The sequence below is a fragment of the Ptychodera flava genome, chromosome 10, assembly GCF_041260155.1.
Source record: "Ptychodera flava strain L36383 chromosome 10, AS_Pfla_20210202, whole genome shotgun sequence".
NCBI lineage: Eukaryota > Metazoa > Hemichordata > Enteropneusta > Ptychoderidae > Ptychodera > Ptychodera flava.
Genome location: NC_091937.1, coordinates 39,604,058 through 39,625,271, shown reverse-complemented (window position 1 = coordinate 39,625,271; position 21,214 = coordinate 39,604,058). Strand labels below are relative to the sequence as shown.

The following is a 21,214-nucleotide window of genomic DNA, read 5'->3' as shown; positions in this document are numbered from 1 at the left end:
CTTTCAATGAAGTTAAAAACATGTGGCAAAAGTTTAAATTCACACACAACTGCAATTTATAGTGAAACACGTGAGCATTTTCTATTTCTTCATATTTTGTTCAAATTGGACTTTGGGCGTGTTGTGTGCGAGTTTCTGTGTATAATGTCTGTTGAATTAAAAAGAAATTTTCTCTATATTTAATATGAAGATGTCTTCGTCGATTACTGTTAAATTTCAGTTTCACAATGTCTGGAATGAAGAAAGTATTGATCATCGGCAAAGAGTGGACGCCGAAAAAGTGTCCTTTGACGACCAGTTTTGTACAGAAAGAGTTTGCCATTAAACTTGCCAGATGTCATCGTCCTGTTTACTTCACAGCTTTAAGTGCCACTGATGAAGAAAAAGAAGATGCTGAAAGAAATGGAGTTCGTTTAATACTTCCAAACCCTAAATTGAAGAAGAAAATAGATGACGATGTTATGCTTCTTCTCCCCAACGAAACCTTTCCTCATCTCAAGAACTACAAGCCAATTTCAGTGATATTTGGTCACGCGTGCGAAAACGGAACCGCCGATGCTGCTCTGGCCATCAAAAATAATGTATTTGAAGATGCCGTTTTCATTCCATTTTATTATGAGATCCCTGAAGACATGGGTTTAGATCCAGAAACCTTGCAAGACAAGGTAGATGAGATGATGGAGTATGCTGAAGGAGCATTTGCTATCGTCTCGGTAGGAACAAACATATACAACTACAATGAGAACATGTACAGACACTTGAACGATAAAAAGCACCTTCCATACATACCATGGGTTGGAGATGAGTTTGAGAATTTTGATGTGCCACAAACCACTGTCGACACAAGTAGAGAAGTGTATTCTCTTCATACACTGCGTGACGACCAAACCCTTTACAGCTTGGGAGCAGCAGCCATCGCCATGGGAAAGGCGGCCTACTTCTATAAGTATGATAAATTTCGACCGCAATGGAAGATCCGAGGGATTCCGAACAACTGCTGCAAAGAGTGCCAAAATTTCCTCAATGAAAAAGCCGATTCAAGTTCTCTCAAAATCAATACTTATCCACCATTATCAGATAAGATTAAAAAGGATCTAAAGCAGTGTCATCTGTTGGCAGTATTCACCACTAAAGACGATCCGTTTGGTATGGTTGGTTTGCTAGGCTGCGCAGCAGGTGTGCCATCCCTCGTGTCGAAACAAACAGGCTTTGCCTCGTTTATCGAAGAACAATTTGCAGACATAAACTCAATTGTTTGCAATATTGAGCACGCAGATACTCCAGAAAAAGCAAGTGAAAAATGGGAAGAACATATCATGAAAACTCTGAAGAACTATGATAGGGCGTGTAACACTGAACAAAAAATTAGGGCAAAGTTGCATGAAGCCGCAGAGGACGGCATCATTGCTAAATATCGGACAAACTTACTTAACTTGGTGTCGACACTTCTTGAAGATGACCAAATAGCAAATTCGGATCAAGGTACCTTGAATTCACTCTCATACTCTCTGTCTCTGTCTGACTCTTTCTGTCTGTCTCTGTATGTGTCTGTTTGTCTGCCTGTCTCTCTCTGTCTCTCTTTAACTGTCTCTGCCCCTGTCTCTCTGTGTCTGTGTCTGTCTCTTTCTCTAAACTAACCATCTTTGAAGCAAACCGGAATGGTAAATTAAAACCATATCTGAATGAACGCAGAAATGTTAACCTTGATTTTTTATTGTTTCTTACTATCAACGTCATAGTCGTCTCTTTTTAATACTTTAATGTAGGACACATGGACATGGTAAACATCGGCACTTCCGAAACTCCAGTTCCCCTTGAAGGGGGGAAAGGTGATGCTGAAGGCACCATTGATGAAGGAGAACTAAATAATGGTAATAATCAAAATAGCCATGGTGCATCGATCACTCATCACATTCATTCAACACACATAGGTAAGTGCAAGAAAGGCGGATACTAAGACTGTCTTTATAACTGACTGAGGGGGTTTACAGTGTGAGTTACGTCCGAGTTGACACCGGAATAAATTAAACCTGTGTCAGTTGGACGTGTAAACAGACAACACCGTACTAACAAAGAACTAAATTAATTCGGTGTCAGAGGGCTGGTCCAGGTTCGGTGCTCCGTACTAAACAATGGCCTATTTACACGTGTGACCAGAACACCGAACTAAACGCCGAACTATATCCTGTCTTCGGTTCGGTCATTACCACAATGGACGGTATTCAAGTAAGAAGCTTTGCCATAGCGGCAACAATTGGTCACAGGAAGAGATCAGGCGACTAATTTCAATCTTGAGAGACGAAAACGTCATCCGTTTGATGGACGGCACGTCGAGGGATCGGCAAGTGTATGAAGACGTCGCTGCCAAGGCCAGCGAGAAGGGACTCGAGAGGACAGCGGAACAATGCCACAAAAAATCAAACGGTTGCGAGCTCAGTTCAAGTCCGTGTCCGACAACAACCGTCGTGGTGGCAGAGCTAGAAAAACGATGCCATTTTACGATGAGTTGTAGGTAGTAAAGGGAAAGCAACTGGTAGTAAAGCAAAAGCACACTAACACATCAAAATGTTGCTTAGCCATGGCGAGACGTACCCGTAATCTACGTGTCTTGATGTTACTCCGCACTGGAGCGGAGAGACTACTGTGACACTGCGATCCTTTGGCGCTACGTTTCGAAAACAGAGTTTTCTTCATCAGTCACTTAAAATTCATTTTTGATTGGTGAGACGTGTTGAATGGTTGATTGTTTTTATTTGGTAATATGTTGTTCCATTTACGTTTGGTAGGGAAGCTAGAATGTCTACTGTTTGATCTTGTTGTGTTTGTGTGGGTTCGTGTGAACCTGAGTTTGAGCTATTATAGTTTTTGTGAAGTCTGGCGCTTATAAGTGTGTCGCCTATATTTCTGTTCCTTCTATATGCGATTATTGGTTAGTTTTGGAACAGTTTTTTAGTGTTTCGTCTGTTTCAAGTTCACTCCAGTTTTATGTCGGGGCTTGCTTGATTTTTGTCCTGTCAATGTATGGGCTATACGTTGGTATGAAGACTACTGTATTGTTGGTGGCGTTATTTCTTTCTTTTTGCTGTTCAAGCAGTCTTTTCCTGCTTTTATGATCTGTCTCTCTGATAATGCGTTCTATTTCATTTTGTTTTATATTGTCGGTCTTGTAATTTTTCACTAATTTTTTTTCACTAAATTGTGTGACTTTCTGTGTAAAATCGGTTTCGTTGTTACGTGTTCTGATGTATCGTAATGTTTCACCTTTGATCAGACCTTTGAATGTTGCTGCCGGATAGCATGAGTTTCTTTGTAAGAACTGGAAAGTATCTGTTGGTTTTGTGTGTGTCTTGATGTCGAGAATATTCTCTTTGTTGTATCGACGACCTTTGTAGATAGTCAGGTCTAAATATGTGATTTCTTGAGAGGAGCTTTCAAACGAAAATTTGAAAGTAGGATGCATTTTGTTGATGTTTGATATGAATTCATTGAGTTTGTGTTGTGTTCCGATGAAAATCAGAATAACATCGTCCCTGAACCTCAGCCAGGTCGGTATTTGTTGTTTGCATTTCAGTATTATTCTCATTTCTGTCTCGTGAAATGTAATATCTGCAATTTCTTGCGAATAACCCCATCGAGATTATTTCCGTATAAGAGCATCCCCATATTTGCCGGTAGAATTCATCGTTGAATTCAAATGAGTTGTTTATTAAGATTATTTCTAGCAGAGCTATCATGTATTTCGTTGGTGGTTTCTTGATTATGTAATTGTTTGATGGTCTTTCCTGATTTAATGCTCTGCCGACTGATTCAATCGCCTCATTATGTGGTGTATTCGTGTACATGACTGTGTACACGCTGACTGTGTCATGTTACAGCAAGATCTTGACAAGTTTGCACAATGGTGTAACAACTGGAAACTGTCACCTAATATCAGTAAATGTAAATTTATCAGTTTTACACTTAAGAAAAGAATCATTTCCTCTCTTGATTACTCCATCAATGGTACCCCTCTTCAACGGGTCTCTGTTGTCAAGGATTTGGGCATTTACCTTACTTCCAACCTTAATTATTCTTTTCACATCAATAACATTGTTTCTAGAGCCTTCAAATCTCTTGGTTTTATTAAGCGTCTCTGCCAGCCATTTAATGACATTTCAGCAATTATTTCTCTGTATTTTGTTTATGTAAGATCTATTCTAGAGTATGGCTCTGTTGTGTGGTCACCCCACCAGAAGGGCCGGTCAGAAAAAATCGAGAGAGTACAAATTAAATTTGTGAAATACATTTGTCGCAAACTCAATGTTCACTGCAGTAAATCCAGCTACCCATTTTATTGCAGAATTCTGAACATTCCTAAGTTACACAATAGAAGACTAACCCTTGACATGTGCTTTTTGTACAAAATAATTCATTCACATTATGATGCTCCAGATATTCTAAATCAAATCTGCTTTTATGCCCCCAGTAGAAATTTACGCAGGAAACCCCTTTTTTAACCAGACTTGTGTTCTGTTAATTGCAGAAAATTCTCGACAGTGCCCAGATGCATGTCTGTTTTTAATGATATCTCTTTTAAATGTAATATAGATATTTTTTCTACGCTGTGTAGTTTTAAAACTATTTTATCCAGTCATTTTAACAGTTCTCCTTTTTTGATTTGTGTATGTTTTTTTTTTCAATTTAATGTATCGTGCTACTTTTATGGTTGTCTTGTACATTTGTCTTGTGATTGTGTGACTTTTTTGTTTCGCAGATCTGTTAGTGGGTTTGCCCGTTGATCTGTGTATCAAATAAAATAAAAAATAAAATAAAAAATACATGAAAATTACATCAAGTGTTACTAGTGTAGCATTGGCCCGAACTTTGACAGTCTCAATTTTCCGTGTAAGAGTCAGATCTTAACATGAAATAGATACCGACATCAGACGGGGCGAGGCCAACAATGTTCTCTCCTAGTAAATTTCTTTGCCGAAGGCGTCTCGATTGGTTGACAGAGCACAAAAAGAGCGTAGACAGCAGCTGCATGATGTGTGGGTCCGCCATTGCAAGCAAGCGATTGTTCTCTAGCCCAGATATCGCTGAGGGCGCTTGACCCGAACTAAATTCATACCTTGTGTATACGGACGTGTAAACGTGAGATCGCTTAGATCGCTGATAAAGAATATTTACAGAACGACTAATCAGATTCCCTCAGGTTTAAAAAATACACGTGTAAACCGACTGTGTACATAATACTGTGCATATAATGCTTTTATCTCTTAATGAGGGATTAAGTAAGGGTATTTGCTAGGAATTGAAAGATTCCCTTACAAATTAACTTTAGTATGCTTAATTTCCTACAACATGACTTGCAACTGCCTTTAATAACTATCACTCAAACTTCTCCTTATAATTAGTGGTAAAATGGTCTTCGCTGCCCTTGTCATTTATTTTAGCTAACTCTGTGCGCTGTGGTGTTCACCTCTAAAACCTGCAAGTGGAAATTGGAGACTGCAACCTTATTTCAAATTTTTCATTTTCCGACTTCATAGCTGAGTTTCTTAGTCTATGCCAAGGAGAGGTAGGGGATCAGATGAATGATCAAGAAATCTAAATTTATACATACATAATCCTTGTCCGGTGAATATTATGATTAGGTTGATCATATTTGGTGTTTGATCATTACACTCCTGGCATTTCAGGCCTGCTCATGAGTCAATCTATCCCTGTTCTTGTTTCTGGAAGTAATCCTTAAAACTAATAAGACAGTTGACATTGTTGAATTGTTCAATTTGTCCACCGTTGTAGTACCCCAATAAAACTACTCCGGTAGTAAAATGAATTTATGAAGTTGGTTAAAAATGGAAACATCGATTGTTATGGACGACATAGAGAAGTACCAACGGACAATGGGCTTAAAAAGATTATTTTCATACCACTAAGGAAGAGGAATTTATCATGCAGAACAAGAAATAGTGACCAGTTTTTGGATAGACGCTTTTCGTTTGTTGACACCGTACGCTGAGGAAATCCATGACATAGTGGTGCAATTCCCGCTGATTATGTTTGGAGTTACTTGACGAACATTACATCTTGAATGTCTAACACTATAGGATAAAATTGCGCGACTGGAGCAAGAAAGTGACGCTTTCTCACAATTGGTGAGAATTTCTTGTCATCCTCACTGCTACCGATGAGAATTTTTGAATTCTCACCATGGCAGTGAGCAGTGAGAAATGCAATCCTTGGTGAGATAATAGATTCTCACCGGTGAGAATAGAAATTCTCACCAAGCACTGTGAGAATGGTAATTTTTACGGTGTGAATGAATTATACTCATCATTCACTGATGAGAATCAACCAGACTCGTTTTTCATTGGTGACATTCAACCAGACTCATTGTTCACCGTTGAGAATTAACCAGATTGATTTACACCATTGAACAACAAGTCTGGCTGATTCTTACCAATGAATGGTGAAAATTACCATTCTCACCATGCTCGGTGAGAATTTCCATTCTCACCGGTGAGAATTTGTTTTCTCACCAAGGAGTGCATTTCTTACTGCTCACCCGTGATAATTCAAACATTCTCACCGGTAGCCATGATAATGGCTATCTGTACATGTTAATGGAATTGAAATTCCCCGTGGATATAGTGGAAAAATCTTGGGAGTAACTGTTGATGAATGTTTATCATGGAATGAACACATAGATATCCTTTGTAAGACTTTGAGTAGGAGAATTTTCTGTTGTTAAGATTACGCACATTTATTCCAATGAGCCACCGCATCATATTATATAATGGTCTTATACAGAGTACTCTTGACTACTGTTGTGTTGTGTGGGGAAACACAACAGAAACAAATCTCAACAAAGTTTTCATTTTACAAAAGAGAGCTTTACGTATTCTGTTTGAATTACCTTTCGACTATCCTTCTCTTGAGTTATTTTCTCGGTTCAATGTTCTGTCCATTAGACAAAGAATTGTTTATTTCATGGGAGTGTTAACATTTAAGTGTATGACTGGAAATGCACCAAAATATCTGTGTAAGTACTTTTTATTTCAGAGTGATGTTCATCCTTATCAAACACGTTCTGTTTCTCGTCAAGACTGTTGTATTCCAAAGTCAGTTTTAAATACTGGTCAACGGAGTTTTCATTACCGTGCCACAAAACTCTGGAATTCTCTGCCAAACGACATAAGACATGCGCCTAATATTATACAGTTTAAGGTGAAGCTAGAGAGTTTATCAAAGTGAATTTTCCATTGTGAACGACTTTATTATCTTATATGTACTTCTGCCATTATTAAGATTGTTGTATTTATTGAGCCCCGATGAAAATTACTTATTAGTAACTCGGCCGCTCATTAAAGTGTAAATAAGTAAATAATAAATAAATAATAAATAATGACAAGAGATTCTCACCAATGGGGAGAAAGCGTCACTTTCTCGCTCAAGTCTCGCAATTGTTTCCTACAGTGTAACTGTTCAGAGTATAAACGATAGTGTCCACATTGTATGCACTAAACTTACCTTGTACAACAACATTGATAGTTAGTATCTCGTTTCATCACGTCCCGATATCTACACAAATATGCTAATGAAGTGTACCATACTCACACCCTCACTACACATATTGCCAGACTGATGAAATAATACGTTTCAAGCAATGTGACGGTTTATTGAAACAAGGAAACCCAAATACAGATTGGTTTGCAGATGTGATTTCTTCCAATGCCATTATTGTTGAAAACGAAAGTTGACTTACATTTAAAGATGTAATTTACGCTTAAATACCTCTTTCCAGGTGAAGTGGAAATTCTTATCACTTTCTTGAGATGCACACCGGCTGAAGAGGAACTAAGAGAGAAGGCAAAGGCTATGTTAAATGAAATTACAGCACCAGAAGACCTACCCCATGTACAGGCACATCTAGACAGCCTTGGTCCCATCACCATCAGACTAGTTAAAAAGAAAAGTCTGTGTGTGGTACTTAACTGTGAGACATCAGAATCCGTGGAAAAGTTATGGATTGACTACAGACGTGGGAAACTCAAGTCACTGTTCACAGACGATATTGCAAGTGGTGAAAGATTACAAAGATATGGAGTATCGACTGTATCCTTCAAAGTGTCGTTGCCACGGTGGCAATATCGACAAGCAGTGGCTCAGTTGAAATATTTGAAGGAAGGTAGGTTATATTTCAGAATGAAATAAAAAGGGTCAAAGTTGGAAGATAGTTTTTACATTATGTTCCTCCAGAAGCAGAACAATTGTATGCATAACTCGCATGCACGGTCTAACTCTCTCAGTAAAGAGATCTTGCCACTCAATGCCATCCTATGCAGTAACTTTACAAATGAACATGTCCGGTAATTACTTGTCAAATTTCTACAAGGCATCATGCGAACATTCAGAGATGATCACTGAAGAATGATTTTTTTAGCAATTTTATGTTTGTCCATGATTGGGTTGTACTGAGTTTCTAGCAAACTAATCGGAAATTGATGACGATGAAAAAGTATAAGCCATGTCATTATTTGAATTTAAACCATATAGTTCTTTGTCAAAACCTCGCTTACCACAAACATCTTATCCTGATATTGCACCTTACCTGAAAATATTTCGTCAAAAGGTTGCGAGCCAAGAGAAGAGTCTTCCGATTTTTGCCCAGTATGTGGAAAAGTGGTAGTAATGGCTGGCAACAATGCGGCATTATCCGAGTCATCGCAAGAAGAAGGTAATATATTATTAAATGAATAAACCAGTCCATCAGTCGGTCAGTCGATCAACCAATCAATCAAACAATAAAACAAGTTTTGTGATAGTCGTATTACTACAATCGTAGTAAACCAAAAGTGTTGCAGATTTGACATCCCACTGGTAAACTGTACGTGTTTGACAAGCTTTGGTAACATTAGCCTGAGAAGAAAACATTGTCATAATCCTCATCATTCTAAATAAAAACTATTTATCTTGTCATGAGTTCCTTGAATCTTGTTATCTTTTGACTCTATGTTTCAGTCGACATCACTGAATTTGTCGCTGTGGAATTAGAAAGTTCAATCTCAAGATCTGACCAGAGAAAAGCTGATTTGGCAAGGATGCTCGGCGGCGATGGCACTAGTATAATTGAGATAGCTATCCCTAAAGAAGAAAGAAGCAAAGAAGTATCATCAATAATGCTATTCAAAGTACAAGCTCCTCAACAGCTTTCAATTTTCGCAAGAGAGCGACCAGAGATTCTTGGTGCACTTGGAATCAATCGTTATCTGCATCTAGATATCTGTCAGCTTTCACGTGTACGATCAGAGGGGGCATTAGAAAAAGGCCATCAGTACGATGCAAACGGTAAGTGTGTAATATTTACTGTCTGATTTATTTTTTTCAGTTCATTTTCAAGCTAGATTAATTTTTTTTATGAATTGTGTGGAAAAAAGTGTGACACTTTCAATATTCCTCAACCGTTCTTGACCGAAACATTCTTCATAGTATGTACTTTTTAATCCTTTAAAGAATTGGGTAAACTGGTAGAAGAGAGCGCAATTGTTCTTCGATCCACCACTTCTGAAATGTTAGCTCGGCAGAGAGATGAAGATTTAAGAGAACGTTTGTTCGGGATTTTGGAATCGCCCCAAGCAAGCCCCTACCTACATGCAGTTACCATGGTGTATGACGATCATGAGATCCGACAGGCGATCGAACGGGATTATACTGCGGAAAAGGATAGATTACATAAGACCATCGATGAAATAACGACACTTGAAAGCAACAGAAGGCCATCGGTAGATATAAATATCGAAGGTAAGTCTCGAGATATTCAAAATTCTTTAAACATCTTTACAATATATGCCATTTTACGACATTTCGATTATGTTTTACGTTTTCCTTTCCATGTGTATCATGACAGATTGTATGAATATTTTTCATTCTTCCGTCAAGCAGAATAAATCAGTAATGAACGCTAATATGTAAATACAGCTATGTATTTATCTGATCTATATTCTTGTAATTTTCGACAGAATTTTCATTTAAATTTGATGACACACAGCAGTCCTACAGAGATGTACTGCATAAGCTACCCTGTCACTTTACCTGGAAACAGGACGTGGATGTTAATTTTAGATATGAGGTAATAGTGTTCAACTTTTTATAAATTCTTCTTCTCTAGAACATACTGTGCCTTTTCATGCAAAAAAGCTGTTACGTTGTCTTTTCATTGCCTTATTACATTGTCTATTGTCTGGCAGTATATGAGCTGTAGTAATAAAATTTTGAAGAAAAAGAACCGTCGTCTCTGTCTCTGCGATTTAGGATCTAACATGAGCTAATTCTTGTGAAAATAAAAAAACATAAATAAACACAGTAAGTTATATTTGCTTATCAAATTGTAAGGCAATTATCGCACTGTATTACAGTTATTTACATCATTTCGTTTTCCCTTTCTCTAACGTTAAGAAATTGCTGTCTCATCTCTTTCACTCCAGTATCTAATGCCTGCTGCTGATGATATGCTTAAACATCATGGTGATCTCGCTCCTGTGCCCATCAAAGCCTTGAAAGGTTATCTATACGTGTCAAAACTGAGACCGAAGTACAAGCGAGACCCGAGAGCCGCCTTAAAATGGTTTGACGAAGCCCTCTCTGACAATCAAAAGGAACTTCGCAAATGTGATGATAACGATGGACCAATGGGTGATAAGTTGGTTCTTCTTGCAGATATCGCATGGGTTCATTTCTTGTTTGGTGAAAAGGGAAAGGCCAGGGAAAGATTAAACGAAATCGCAAATTTATTTGTGGCAAACTGACAGAGAAACGAAAATCATATATTTATGGTCACAAGGGCGTTGCTTGTCTCTACTTTCAGAAGGGAGCATATGATGAGGGTATCGATTGCTTACAACAAGCTTTGTTAGCGTTCCCAAAGAAGGTCGATTGGTTAGTTTTACTGGCTTTCCTCTTGTTGCTTAAACAGGAGCGAATTTTCGGCGATTTAAAATGTAAAGAAGCCTCAATGATGGTTTACCGAATCAAACATTTAGCTGAGAAAGTTCTTGAAATAAATGCGAATCATGGTTGTGCCATGGCAGTGTTAGGACAGTTGTATACTAATATGGGTCAATACGATGACGCAAAACCTTACGTCGAAAGGGCTCTTGAATTACATCCAACATCTCCAATAATACTTGGTGAAGTCCTTCAGTATTTAATTCATAGGGAAGACTATGACAGAGCCTTAAATATAGTACACAGTGCCATAAACCACACACAAGAATCTGCTAAACTGACGCATATGCTAGGGGAGATATATGTTGCAAAATACCTACGGCATCCTTCACTTGAAAGTAATAGTCAGTTGCTGTCAAAGGCATTACTTTGTTACGACGAAGCTATTCAAATTCGCTGGTGGAGTATTCCACCAAGCCGTATTCGCTAAGGGCGGAGTCCTTAAATTAATGAAAAAGCATAATGAAACAAAAAAACTACTCACCCAACTCATCCATGGCGGCACACTGTCATGTCCCTTTTACAAATCATGCGCGTTTTTTGCTCTTGCATGTACGTACAAATTGCTAAATGATGACAACAATGGCTGGATCTATCTCAACAAAGCAGCGAATTTATGGCCTGAATACCGTGATGGGAAAAACGCAGCTCGAGCTGCTCTAATAATACTACAAAAGAGACTGGAGCATGAAGGCAAGCACGAACATGTTTTTCGTGCGTTAGGTTCAATGCATATGAAATTACGAGAGTTTGAAAAGGCATGTGGGTACTTTTTAAAAGTAGTGGATTTAACTGAATGAACGGAAAGGAGGCATGCCGAACTCTTCACAAAATCATGTTTCCTTCCGATATGCAAACATTCTTTTACCCTTGGAATCAGATATCTTGACGTATAGTACGGTGAATTCTTTGAAGCTATGGTGGAATTTAATTGCCGAGACTAAATCGGTTTCATGTAAACGCTAAAAAAGTTTGACAGCTTAGCAAAAGGTTACTTGAGGAAATGTGTAGAATCAACGGAAACGTGAAACATGCGGTTCGAATGTTACGAACGCCTGTGTTATCATACCACGTAGGTACAAACAGACGCCCCTTTTCCTAGCCAACGACCGGCGGCAAAAATTGTTGTAAGTTAAAAAAATGAGTCATAGGGTGGCTCTAAAATTTTAAAACACTAGGACTTTAATGTTTTTCTAGGTTTTCATCAGTCTAGGAAAATCTTGAAAACTAAAATTGCGCACGATATACATGGCATTTAATGTTATAGCCTCACCTAATTAACGCGACTATTCACTTCTGAGACACATATTCCCCTTTATAATTATAATTGTTTGCGATTGTCTTGTCGAGCGGCAACTCTTTGCTTTTAATGATTTAGTTGACCACTGTGTTCAACTTCTTCCATACCAAATATTTTCTCTTGAAGCAGATCACCCAGTCTCATTAGGTGCTGCAGATGATACATGGGAAAGAGTCGACAAAAGTTGACCGAAGATCCACTGTATTCTCGTGGATGTATTTTAATCAGGAGCTTTAATTCGCACCAAAACAAAGAAAAATGTTATCCGTTGAACATTGTAAATGTTCAACTTCGTCGATGTGGCATATGTATTCTGAATGTCATGCCCTGGTACAGAATTTTCATGGTAGCGAACTTTCAATATATTTTCTTCCCATTTTTGTCGAATGACAATTTTAGATCTCAATTCAGTTCTTAACATCTCCGGTAGACTTTATTTTAGCTGATTGAATTGCAAGTAACATTGATATGGATAAGTATGTATTCAATACATAGCTTAAGATGCTAAATTTCCAATGCTTCTCATTGTTTTTTTCCTATGTGTACATTTTATCTCTCATCTTTAATAAGCAAGGGTCATAGCTACGCCAGTCAATGCATTATTGCATGTGTCTAATTCGATCAAACAGCTTTACGTGGATTGTACAGATACTGTAACAACATGAAAAAAGGTGTAAGTCTCAGTGAAAGCAATTTTTAAAACGCATGTCGACTTGGTTATAAAGAACATGAATTGCTTCGATATTGTGATTAGATTCTAGCAACATGACGATTGTTGCAAATATCTTTGTTCCCCGTTTTTTCAAATAGACAGAAGTATGTCTCGTGTTTTTGAAGCCTCAAATATATGTATAAAAATACATATGCTGATCGCGTATGCATTTGTAATCATGTGTGTTCAACTGTGGTTCACAATTTTTACTATTGACTTTGGCATTTCATAAGCAAGGCTTTTTAAATCATTATCTGTAGTTTTATTTCACACGACCCTCTTTTAATTTAAGTACTTCATTTGAAAACTAATTTTTAAAGAAAGAAAAAGAAGAAGAAAGAAAGAAAGAAAGAAAGACAGACATACATACATACATACATACATACATACATACATACATACAGACAGACAGAAAGACAGAAAGACAGACAAATTAAAAATACAATGTACAATGACTTCAAAGTGTATTCAAAATTAAACATGGGTTGTGTTGAATGTTAGACATTTTCTCATGTAAGCGTAAGTTAGTTAATTGGATACATTTTTACTTACTCGCTTTCACAGACTCATTTGAATTGTTTCTAAACACTTTTTGCAGTTATTTCAAAATATGTGTATATCTGCACGTGGCCTCCAGCTGTCCAAATCCTGAAGAGACATGTTCAAACACTATAAGACGTTCGACTTCAGGATTCTAGTATCATACGTGAGGCGAAGATTTGCACTTGTTTGTTATACAAAGCTTTGATTTTATCAAGTACTTCCTTCATCTTTATAGGTATACCACATTTTTTCAATCTTTGTCGTGTTAAGCAGAACTGATAGGTTGCGCTAGAGAATTTGAAAGTGTACGATGGAATGAATGAAATGGAATTCTCCAATGCATTATTGATTACAATTATCATTGAATGGTGTATACCCTTTTTAGTTTATTTGTACCAACGATGTCGTATGTACGAGGGACTCGATTTGTGAGGGTACATTTTGTAACATTCAAGAATTAATGGGCACAGAAATGATTGTGAATAAAGCACTGTATGACCGAGTACACATACATTTCAATAATTAGCGATTCTAACATTAAGCAAAAGTACAATAAAAGTGGTCATTTTAAATTATCAGTTGTGATATCATATTCAAACTTGTCCAAGAATTGAACTCCGTTAGACGGAATTTCAAGATTTATTCGGATTATCTTGAACCACTATGGTAATAGTAAGTGGTGGTAACAGATGGTCCGAATGGGTATAACTTACCGATCTAAGATGTCGCACTATTAATGCCCCTATCCATTCAACCAATACTTAAAGGGAGGAGGAGCCTATAAATACCCCTATCTCCCTGGGCATTCATAATCCAACATGAGTGGCACATGGTAGCAGCGTCAACGAACGCTCCCGAATATCCGGATCTTTCAAGAACCATGGTGTAAATTAAAGCACTGTCCCAACGTATTACGTTTTGTAAATACTTGTGGAATCACCTTCGTGGCGAAATTCTATCATTTTTTTTCCATTTTAAGTTGCTATTTGATGCCAAAACTGCTTCGATGCCGTGTTGAAGCGTCCAAAGAACAATTGATGAAAGCGTTCAAACAGCTGCCAATCACGAGGGGACGCGCAAAGGTGTAAACGATCAAACATTTGTTGTGTACATTGGATCGATTACGATGTCAACAACGATTCTTACTATCTACTGAGCAAAATACTTGACCAACGGTTACATGGACAAAACCGGCGACATGCGGACCCATTTTGGACCGAGCACGAAAAACTACTTTTCTAACTACTTTCAGCCGAAATCAACTCGATTCCGATCTATGCCTATACAAATCACTAAACCGCTCACAGACGGTGAAAAATTTCTCTCGTGACGTCCAAAACCGTTGTTTGCTGGCGATGTATGGTCAAAGGCCAATGCAGTGGCCGGCCATTGGATACGTTCATGGGACGATTATACAGGTGCCCATAAGCTGCATTATTTCCTGTCGGGTCGGGGCGATGAAACTAAATCGCGATCCATTCATCTCTGTCGGAGTTGTCCAAAAAAACACACTTGCCATTCACTATACATCAAATGTTGAACGTTCAGACTGAAACACGATGAAAGGTCTGAAGATCGCGGTGATGTCGTTCTTCTCTATACGTTTTTCTGAGCTTGTTTTTTACTAAATTGCTCTAATATTATCTGACGTTTGTTTGAAATCTTTATCAACTTTTCTTTCCCAACCAGGGCACAACATTACCTTTTTTACTTTCATAGTAACCTAGGATTCATTTAATTCGCTGATTAATAGACTCTTCTGTTCTTCCTCGATTGTCTGTAACTGACTTTTCTATCCCGATATCGATATTGCGTTCGCACTCACGTGTCTTGAAACTTACGTCATTCCCTGAAATAGTTTTCGGACAAACTCAAGAAATTTGACAACTACTAACGAATAGTCGGCAAAATTTACAGAAACTAGCAACAATAATTACATGTATGGTAATTTTACCGTCTTTAGCCTAAGCGGGTTCGCTTGGCAGAAGCAGTATATAACGATCTGAGTTCCCATTTTTACCCTACAGTGTGAGTGTAGTATTCGAACAACTCAGATCATAATCTTACGCTGTTCCGAGTAGCCCGGGCATTTTTATAATATACAATAAATTGACCCTATCAAAATTACTCTTTTTCACATTGCTTGGATATCGATATTTTTTCGATATTTTTTTACTTTTGATTTGAAGTCTTTTGATTCTCCATTGGCGGCAGCACATGTACGATTACAACCGTCATGTGATCACCGGAGTGTAGTTGTAAAGTTGTTTGGAAGTTGTTCAGAAGAAAAAGCATTTTGTATTTAGCGGCTGCAGCTCGGGATTTTTCAAGCTAACAACCCATTATACATTTCCTATATCTTTGAATTGGGGATTACGGTAATCTTTTCTGTGATGGAAATTTTGTGAACGTCTTTGCAATGTGTTTCCATGATGAGTGTGAACTGATTCTTTGTTAGTAAAAATCGTCAGAAATGGTCCAGTGGCCGTGATAAAATAGACTCGGGAGCAAAATTCATTGCGAGGAAGATAGTAAGAAATTCACATTGCGATATTTGCTGTCGTGTTTCTCAACAGGAATAACCCATTTTTACGTATTGTGTATTAGGTGTTCGGCAGTCAATTGCTTCTATCATAATAATCTTGATTGCAGCTATTAGGCGAGAAGACGGCGGGCTCTTATAATCTCGCAAAATTATTGATATTATGTCTTTGTGTTGAAAATTTTCGATCGACGGTAGCAGCTCAACTTCAACAGCCGTGGTATATTGGGAATCGTGTTTATCACAGGACGCAGAACTACCTTGCTATCAACATTACGTTCTATACCAATGTACGCCCCTGAAAGTTATAGAGTCAGCTGTGGCATGGGCAGTTACACATTGGTCGTAATCTTTTCTTATTCTGCCCCGTCCTTTGTACCGTCTAGAAATTTCAAAGCTAGAATTTTTTATCGTGACATATAACACAGTGACCTTGCACACTAATGATCATTCTACTGTTCTCGTAAATGCGTGCAAGGTTTATTTAGTGACTGTTTACGCAGTATAGTCATCAATACGACAAGGATTTGCAACCACGTAACGACTGTAATCCCGCATCAATATCCATACGAAAATTTTGTGCTGAATAGAAGGAGGAAAAAATTACGTTAGGAAAGGTCGGTCCATTTTCCGTCAAAGTTGTTGATCTGCAAAATCTTTGTCAATATGCACAAACTACATGAGTGGCTGTTATAGGTCTACACGTCCCACGTGCTTTCCACTGTACCTTGTTACAAGCTCTGTTCAAAGATACAGACATTGGTGAAGTACCGGGTACATTGATTGTGTTCGAAACCTCTATACCTGTTTGCTGCTCGTGGTTTTTTGTGTCATTAACGTCGACGGGCTCTATGCTCTATGTTGCGTACACACATAGCTGTCAGGATTAAGATTTCCAGGGTAAATAGATACACTCAATAGTTTATTCCGCCTGACGCAAAGATACACACTGTTTTACATGTGCCACTCCTAGGCCCTGGGATCGATTGCCATACCTTTAACGCTTATTGATACAATGTACATTGTGCTCTTCGAGTTCAGTCAACTTTCATCTAAAAACCTTTCTTGAGAAGCAGGATGGGCAGACCAATTGCACAACCACAAGGTAGTGCTATGTTGGTAGGAGTGTCCCCAACATGTAACAGTGTCCATGCTGCGCCAATCATTTCAACCAATATAATCACACAAATGATATTTTCATTCTTGTTGGCCCCAACCAGATAAGAACGTCCACTATCAGTCGTGATATGCCAATGATAAAGTGATAGTCGATTGGATCAGGCTGGTAACCGATGGACCTCAATGGGAATACCTTGGCGTACAGTACAATACGGCATTAATAATGAATAACCATGAACCCTCGTCCCTTGACAAAACCATGTATCAAAACAGAGAAATACATCACAAACGTATCTGACTAACGTAGCCAGTCGTTCTGTAGTTCTGCGAAACCCCAATAACATTGGCCAGCCAGTTATGCCCTTGGTATTAATCCTTTGGTTTCCAGAGAGCCATCAAACGACTCTACTCTAGAACACTATCTTGGGTCCTCTCTCACTAAGCTCATCCGGTCCATATCACGTTGTAGATTACTGGTACTCGAATAATACTCCGCAGCCCAACAATGCTGTAACCATTTCAGAGAGAGCTGGCGGTAAAAAAATCTTGTGACACATATTCAAGGGCGTTGCCCTGGCGTGACATTAAGTTAGCATGAAGAAAATATATTAACACCGAAAAACATGAATAACAGCGAGGCTAGGAAAGATACTGCTGCTGGCTTAACGCTGTTTACATGTTTATCAAAAGAATTATAGTCATGCAATCACTTTCTAGTCTAGTTACTCTCCATATAGTTTCGGTACCTAAAGCTCTCCGCAGTTTCGATATCCATAATATTGGGCCACAGAAATTATGAAACGATTCTAGACTATCAATTTTCCAACCACACAAAATAAAAGCTGGTCAAAATCAGGTAAAGACAACAGCATAAATTCCCAGCATGCGACCCCTGATTCATACAAGCTCGATAGGCGCCACTTTCAGTTTTGTTAACACTGAAATGGTAAACAACAAGGTTTACTAGTCCTGCTTCCATTGACGGAAAGTGTGGCTAGGCAGGTTGTTTTTACACTTGTTGTGCAGCCTGCCATGTGTACATATGTGACGTGTTTAAACAAAGGTTACATCGCAAAGCTTTGGCAATGTCTTGTTGGTCTTGCTGAGAGTACTGACGCTGCCAACAACCCGAGCGACTTTTGAGAGCCATTGCGTTATCGATTTATTGACAAGGATATTGTTACAGATTAGGACTAGGGCTCTGGCAAGCATGGAGCGTTCAGGGATCCTCAAGAATTTTTTGTCGGGTCCTACAACAAAAAATATAATGAATGTCATGTAGTTGTATTATTATGACAGACAATATAGCAAATTCCCCTAGAAAAAAAAACTTTTAGGCAAAAAGTATGACTTAAAATCTTGGGTAGGAGAACTTTTAAACAGCTTTATGTGCCATTTCAAGATTCAGAGGGCGTAGCTTGGTGACTGTTATGTATATTTTAGTAGCAGTTTGAAATGTGCATTAATGTATATTATTAGCTTTTCTGGGGCTCTTTCCATACTAAAATGTGGAATTTGATTTGGCATACATCTTAAGACTTACACAGAAAATGCTGAAAGTGTACGAGAAATAAGCTAATTTTATCTTTAAACAATCTAAACTACAGACGATTTCTGTTATGTTAAGCAAAGATCCTAAAATCAAGACTTGTGTAGCAATATCCAAGTCTGTCTTTATAATTGTATTTCCTCCAGTGTTACACACAGGGGGTGGGAACATTTTATTTGTTCATATACAGTAGTAATTTCCAATAAACATTAACAAAACAAAGATACAAAGCCGTTAATGACTTGACTCTGTTTGCAGTACAACTGAAAGGCAAATTTCCGACTTTAGTTTGCAGAAAAGGCAAAATTGGAACAATAGAAGCGACCCAAGACAGCTTTATACTATGATTGTTCGGCATATTACAGGCAAAGTGTAGAAGTAACTCAATTGAGTTTCATTCTATGATCGTCTTCAGATCTGATTGTAATGGTTTGTATGCTGCAAATTGATCTTTTCAGACATGTTACAAATTGCAACTTTTGTGGAAAATGAAACAATATCTTGTTTCTAATTTGCATTTCAAATACCAGTAACGGAAATTTTTAATACTTTGCTGCGCTGATCTGAAAGTTTATACAATTATGTATGTTGTTATTCATGTTTATGAAAGAGAATTGAAGTTTTTAGCAAGGTATGAACAAAAGTTCAAAACCGTCAAAGTGTAGCTGAGTACTACCTTAAACATAGTGGTTATCTTAGCGATACATATTATTTTAATCTTTTTAGTCTTCAGAACGTAATTAATTTGAGCACACAGCAGCTATTTACAGGAGTTGATGTTGTATATTTTGTGTCACTGTAATATTGTCAACCTTCACTGTTCAACTTCAACAACATTATAAGACCAATATTAACATTTTCTTGGCCTGACTTTTAACTTACCTTTGTTTGAAGGAGGTTAGCTGACATACAAACTACGGTGCCATATTTTGATAAAGTTTTCAATATTCAGTTAAACATTCATTCTTTCATGGGAACGATGTAAAATTGCAAGTTTTCAATACTTTAATATGCAATGAAGACGTATGTCGCAATAAAAGTTCGGAAAACAGCATTTGGATTTGTGAGATATTCAAACCTGTACTAGTATTTTCGTTTGAGTATTTGCAAGTCTGTGAACGTTTTTATTTCCAAGTGCACATCTATATTAGGAACCCCTTACTTGAGACATCCCGTCAAAAGATATTTAGTCAAACAGCAATAAAATGCGTTCTCAAAGTACAGCATGATTGTATAACATAGATTTTGATGTCTTATCATATTGAATGACTATTTGTTCTTCCGAGGCTACTCTAAATAGCTACTCGTAACTTTTTGGATCATTTACTCATTTTGTCAGTAAACATTTACTGTTACTGTTATACTGTCTTTCAATTTTGATGGTGTACACTAATTAGTTATTTATTTCTTTAGTTGTTATTTGCCATTTTGGTATATTACTCTGCTATATTATTATTTACATAATCTTGCCATGATACTTACGAAATTTGTATAGAATAATGGCACTATCTAATGGTTCTCCTCCGGAATAAAAAGAACGCGCAGTCTTCTACAGACACAGTACGACCATGATGTGACGGTGGTACAAAAAATCCATGCGTACGAACGTGCATATAATACACATTTATGTATTTCTTAGCGCTTGTGCAGGCCATGCAGTTACAGAAATTGGTTATGGTCGCGTTGTGGAGTAGTTCCGCCATGAAAATCACGATGCTGATTGGTCAGCTATCGAACAAAAGCCCCACTACCAATACAGTGGTACGCGTAAGTTCAATGAAACAAAGTAATAAAGCTGTTTTGTTTCCAGACGGGATTCCTGCCTTTTACGGGCTGATTTTGAGTTTTACCACTTTTAACGCCTGCGGTGTGGGTGTAAAGTCTTAACCACAGCTATGAATCACAGCTATCGACAGTAATGCCATAGGTGTGAAACAATTGTAAAATTGTATCATGAGACCGTCCTCGAAAATAAGGTAAACAAACCTTTTAAGCAGACGTTTTTATAATATTTATTATTTCACTTTATTTCGGACTAAATATGTCCATAGAATTCTCAGTACAATAAATAAAGGTATAGATAAATAACTATCATAATACAGTCTGAAGAAGTGACATTTTAGTGGATTAGATGATATGTTTTAAATTTACTCACTTTAATTTTTTCCACTCAATGTGTTCTAGTCGCAACATAACCATATATTTCGAGATCTCTTTCACTCTGTCAAAGGTAAGTTTTCTTTGACAGTTTTGCCAACATTGACCTCAAGGTCAACACATAAAAGGGTTTTTCATCACAGTCAACTACTTTGTCACAAGTAACACAAATCCAATGATCTGTTTCACTTTCACATGGTTTTAAACTTTTATTTGCAATTTCAGGATATCATAATTCCCTCGTGAAGTCCAGTTTCCTGGAAGTTACAAATGGTTCCTGCCAAAATTGACTTCAAGGTTAGT

The 21,214-nt window shown here is 37.7% G+C and overlaps 2 protein-coding genes across 2 annotated transcripts in view; one reads left to right on the top strand and one right to left on the bottom strand.

Moving 5' to 3' along the window:
* LOC139142760 (transmembrane protein 35B-like) overlaps window positions 1-21,214 on the bottom strand; it is a 110,747-nt gene that overhangs the window by 63,209 nt on the left and 26,324 nt on the right. The window lies entirely within an intron of this gene.
* Window positions 226-13,317, top strand: LOC139142757 (uncharacterized). Its single transcript, XM_070712865.1, has 8 exons — window positions 226-1,482; window positions 1,767-1,931; window positions 7,790-8,173; window positions 8,618-8,722; window positions 9,007-9,333; window positions 9,499-9,786; window positions 10,005-10,114; window positions 10,470-13,317. The coding sequence occupies exons 1-8, from the start codon at window positions 228-230 to the stop codon at window positions 10,788-10,790; spliced, it is 2,955 nt and encodes a 984-aa protein (XP_070568966.1). The 5' UTR covers window positions 226-227; the 3' UTR covers window positions 10,791-13,317.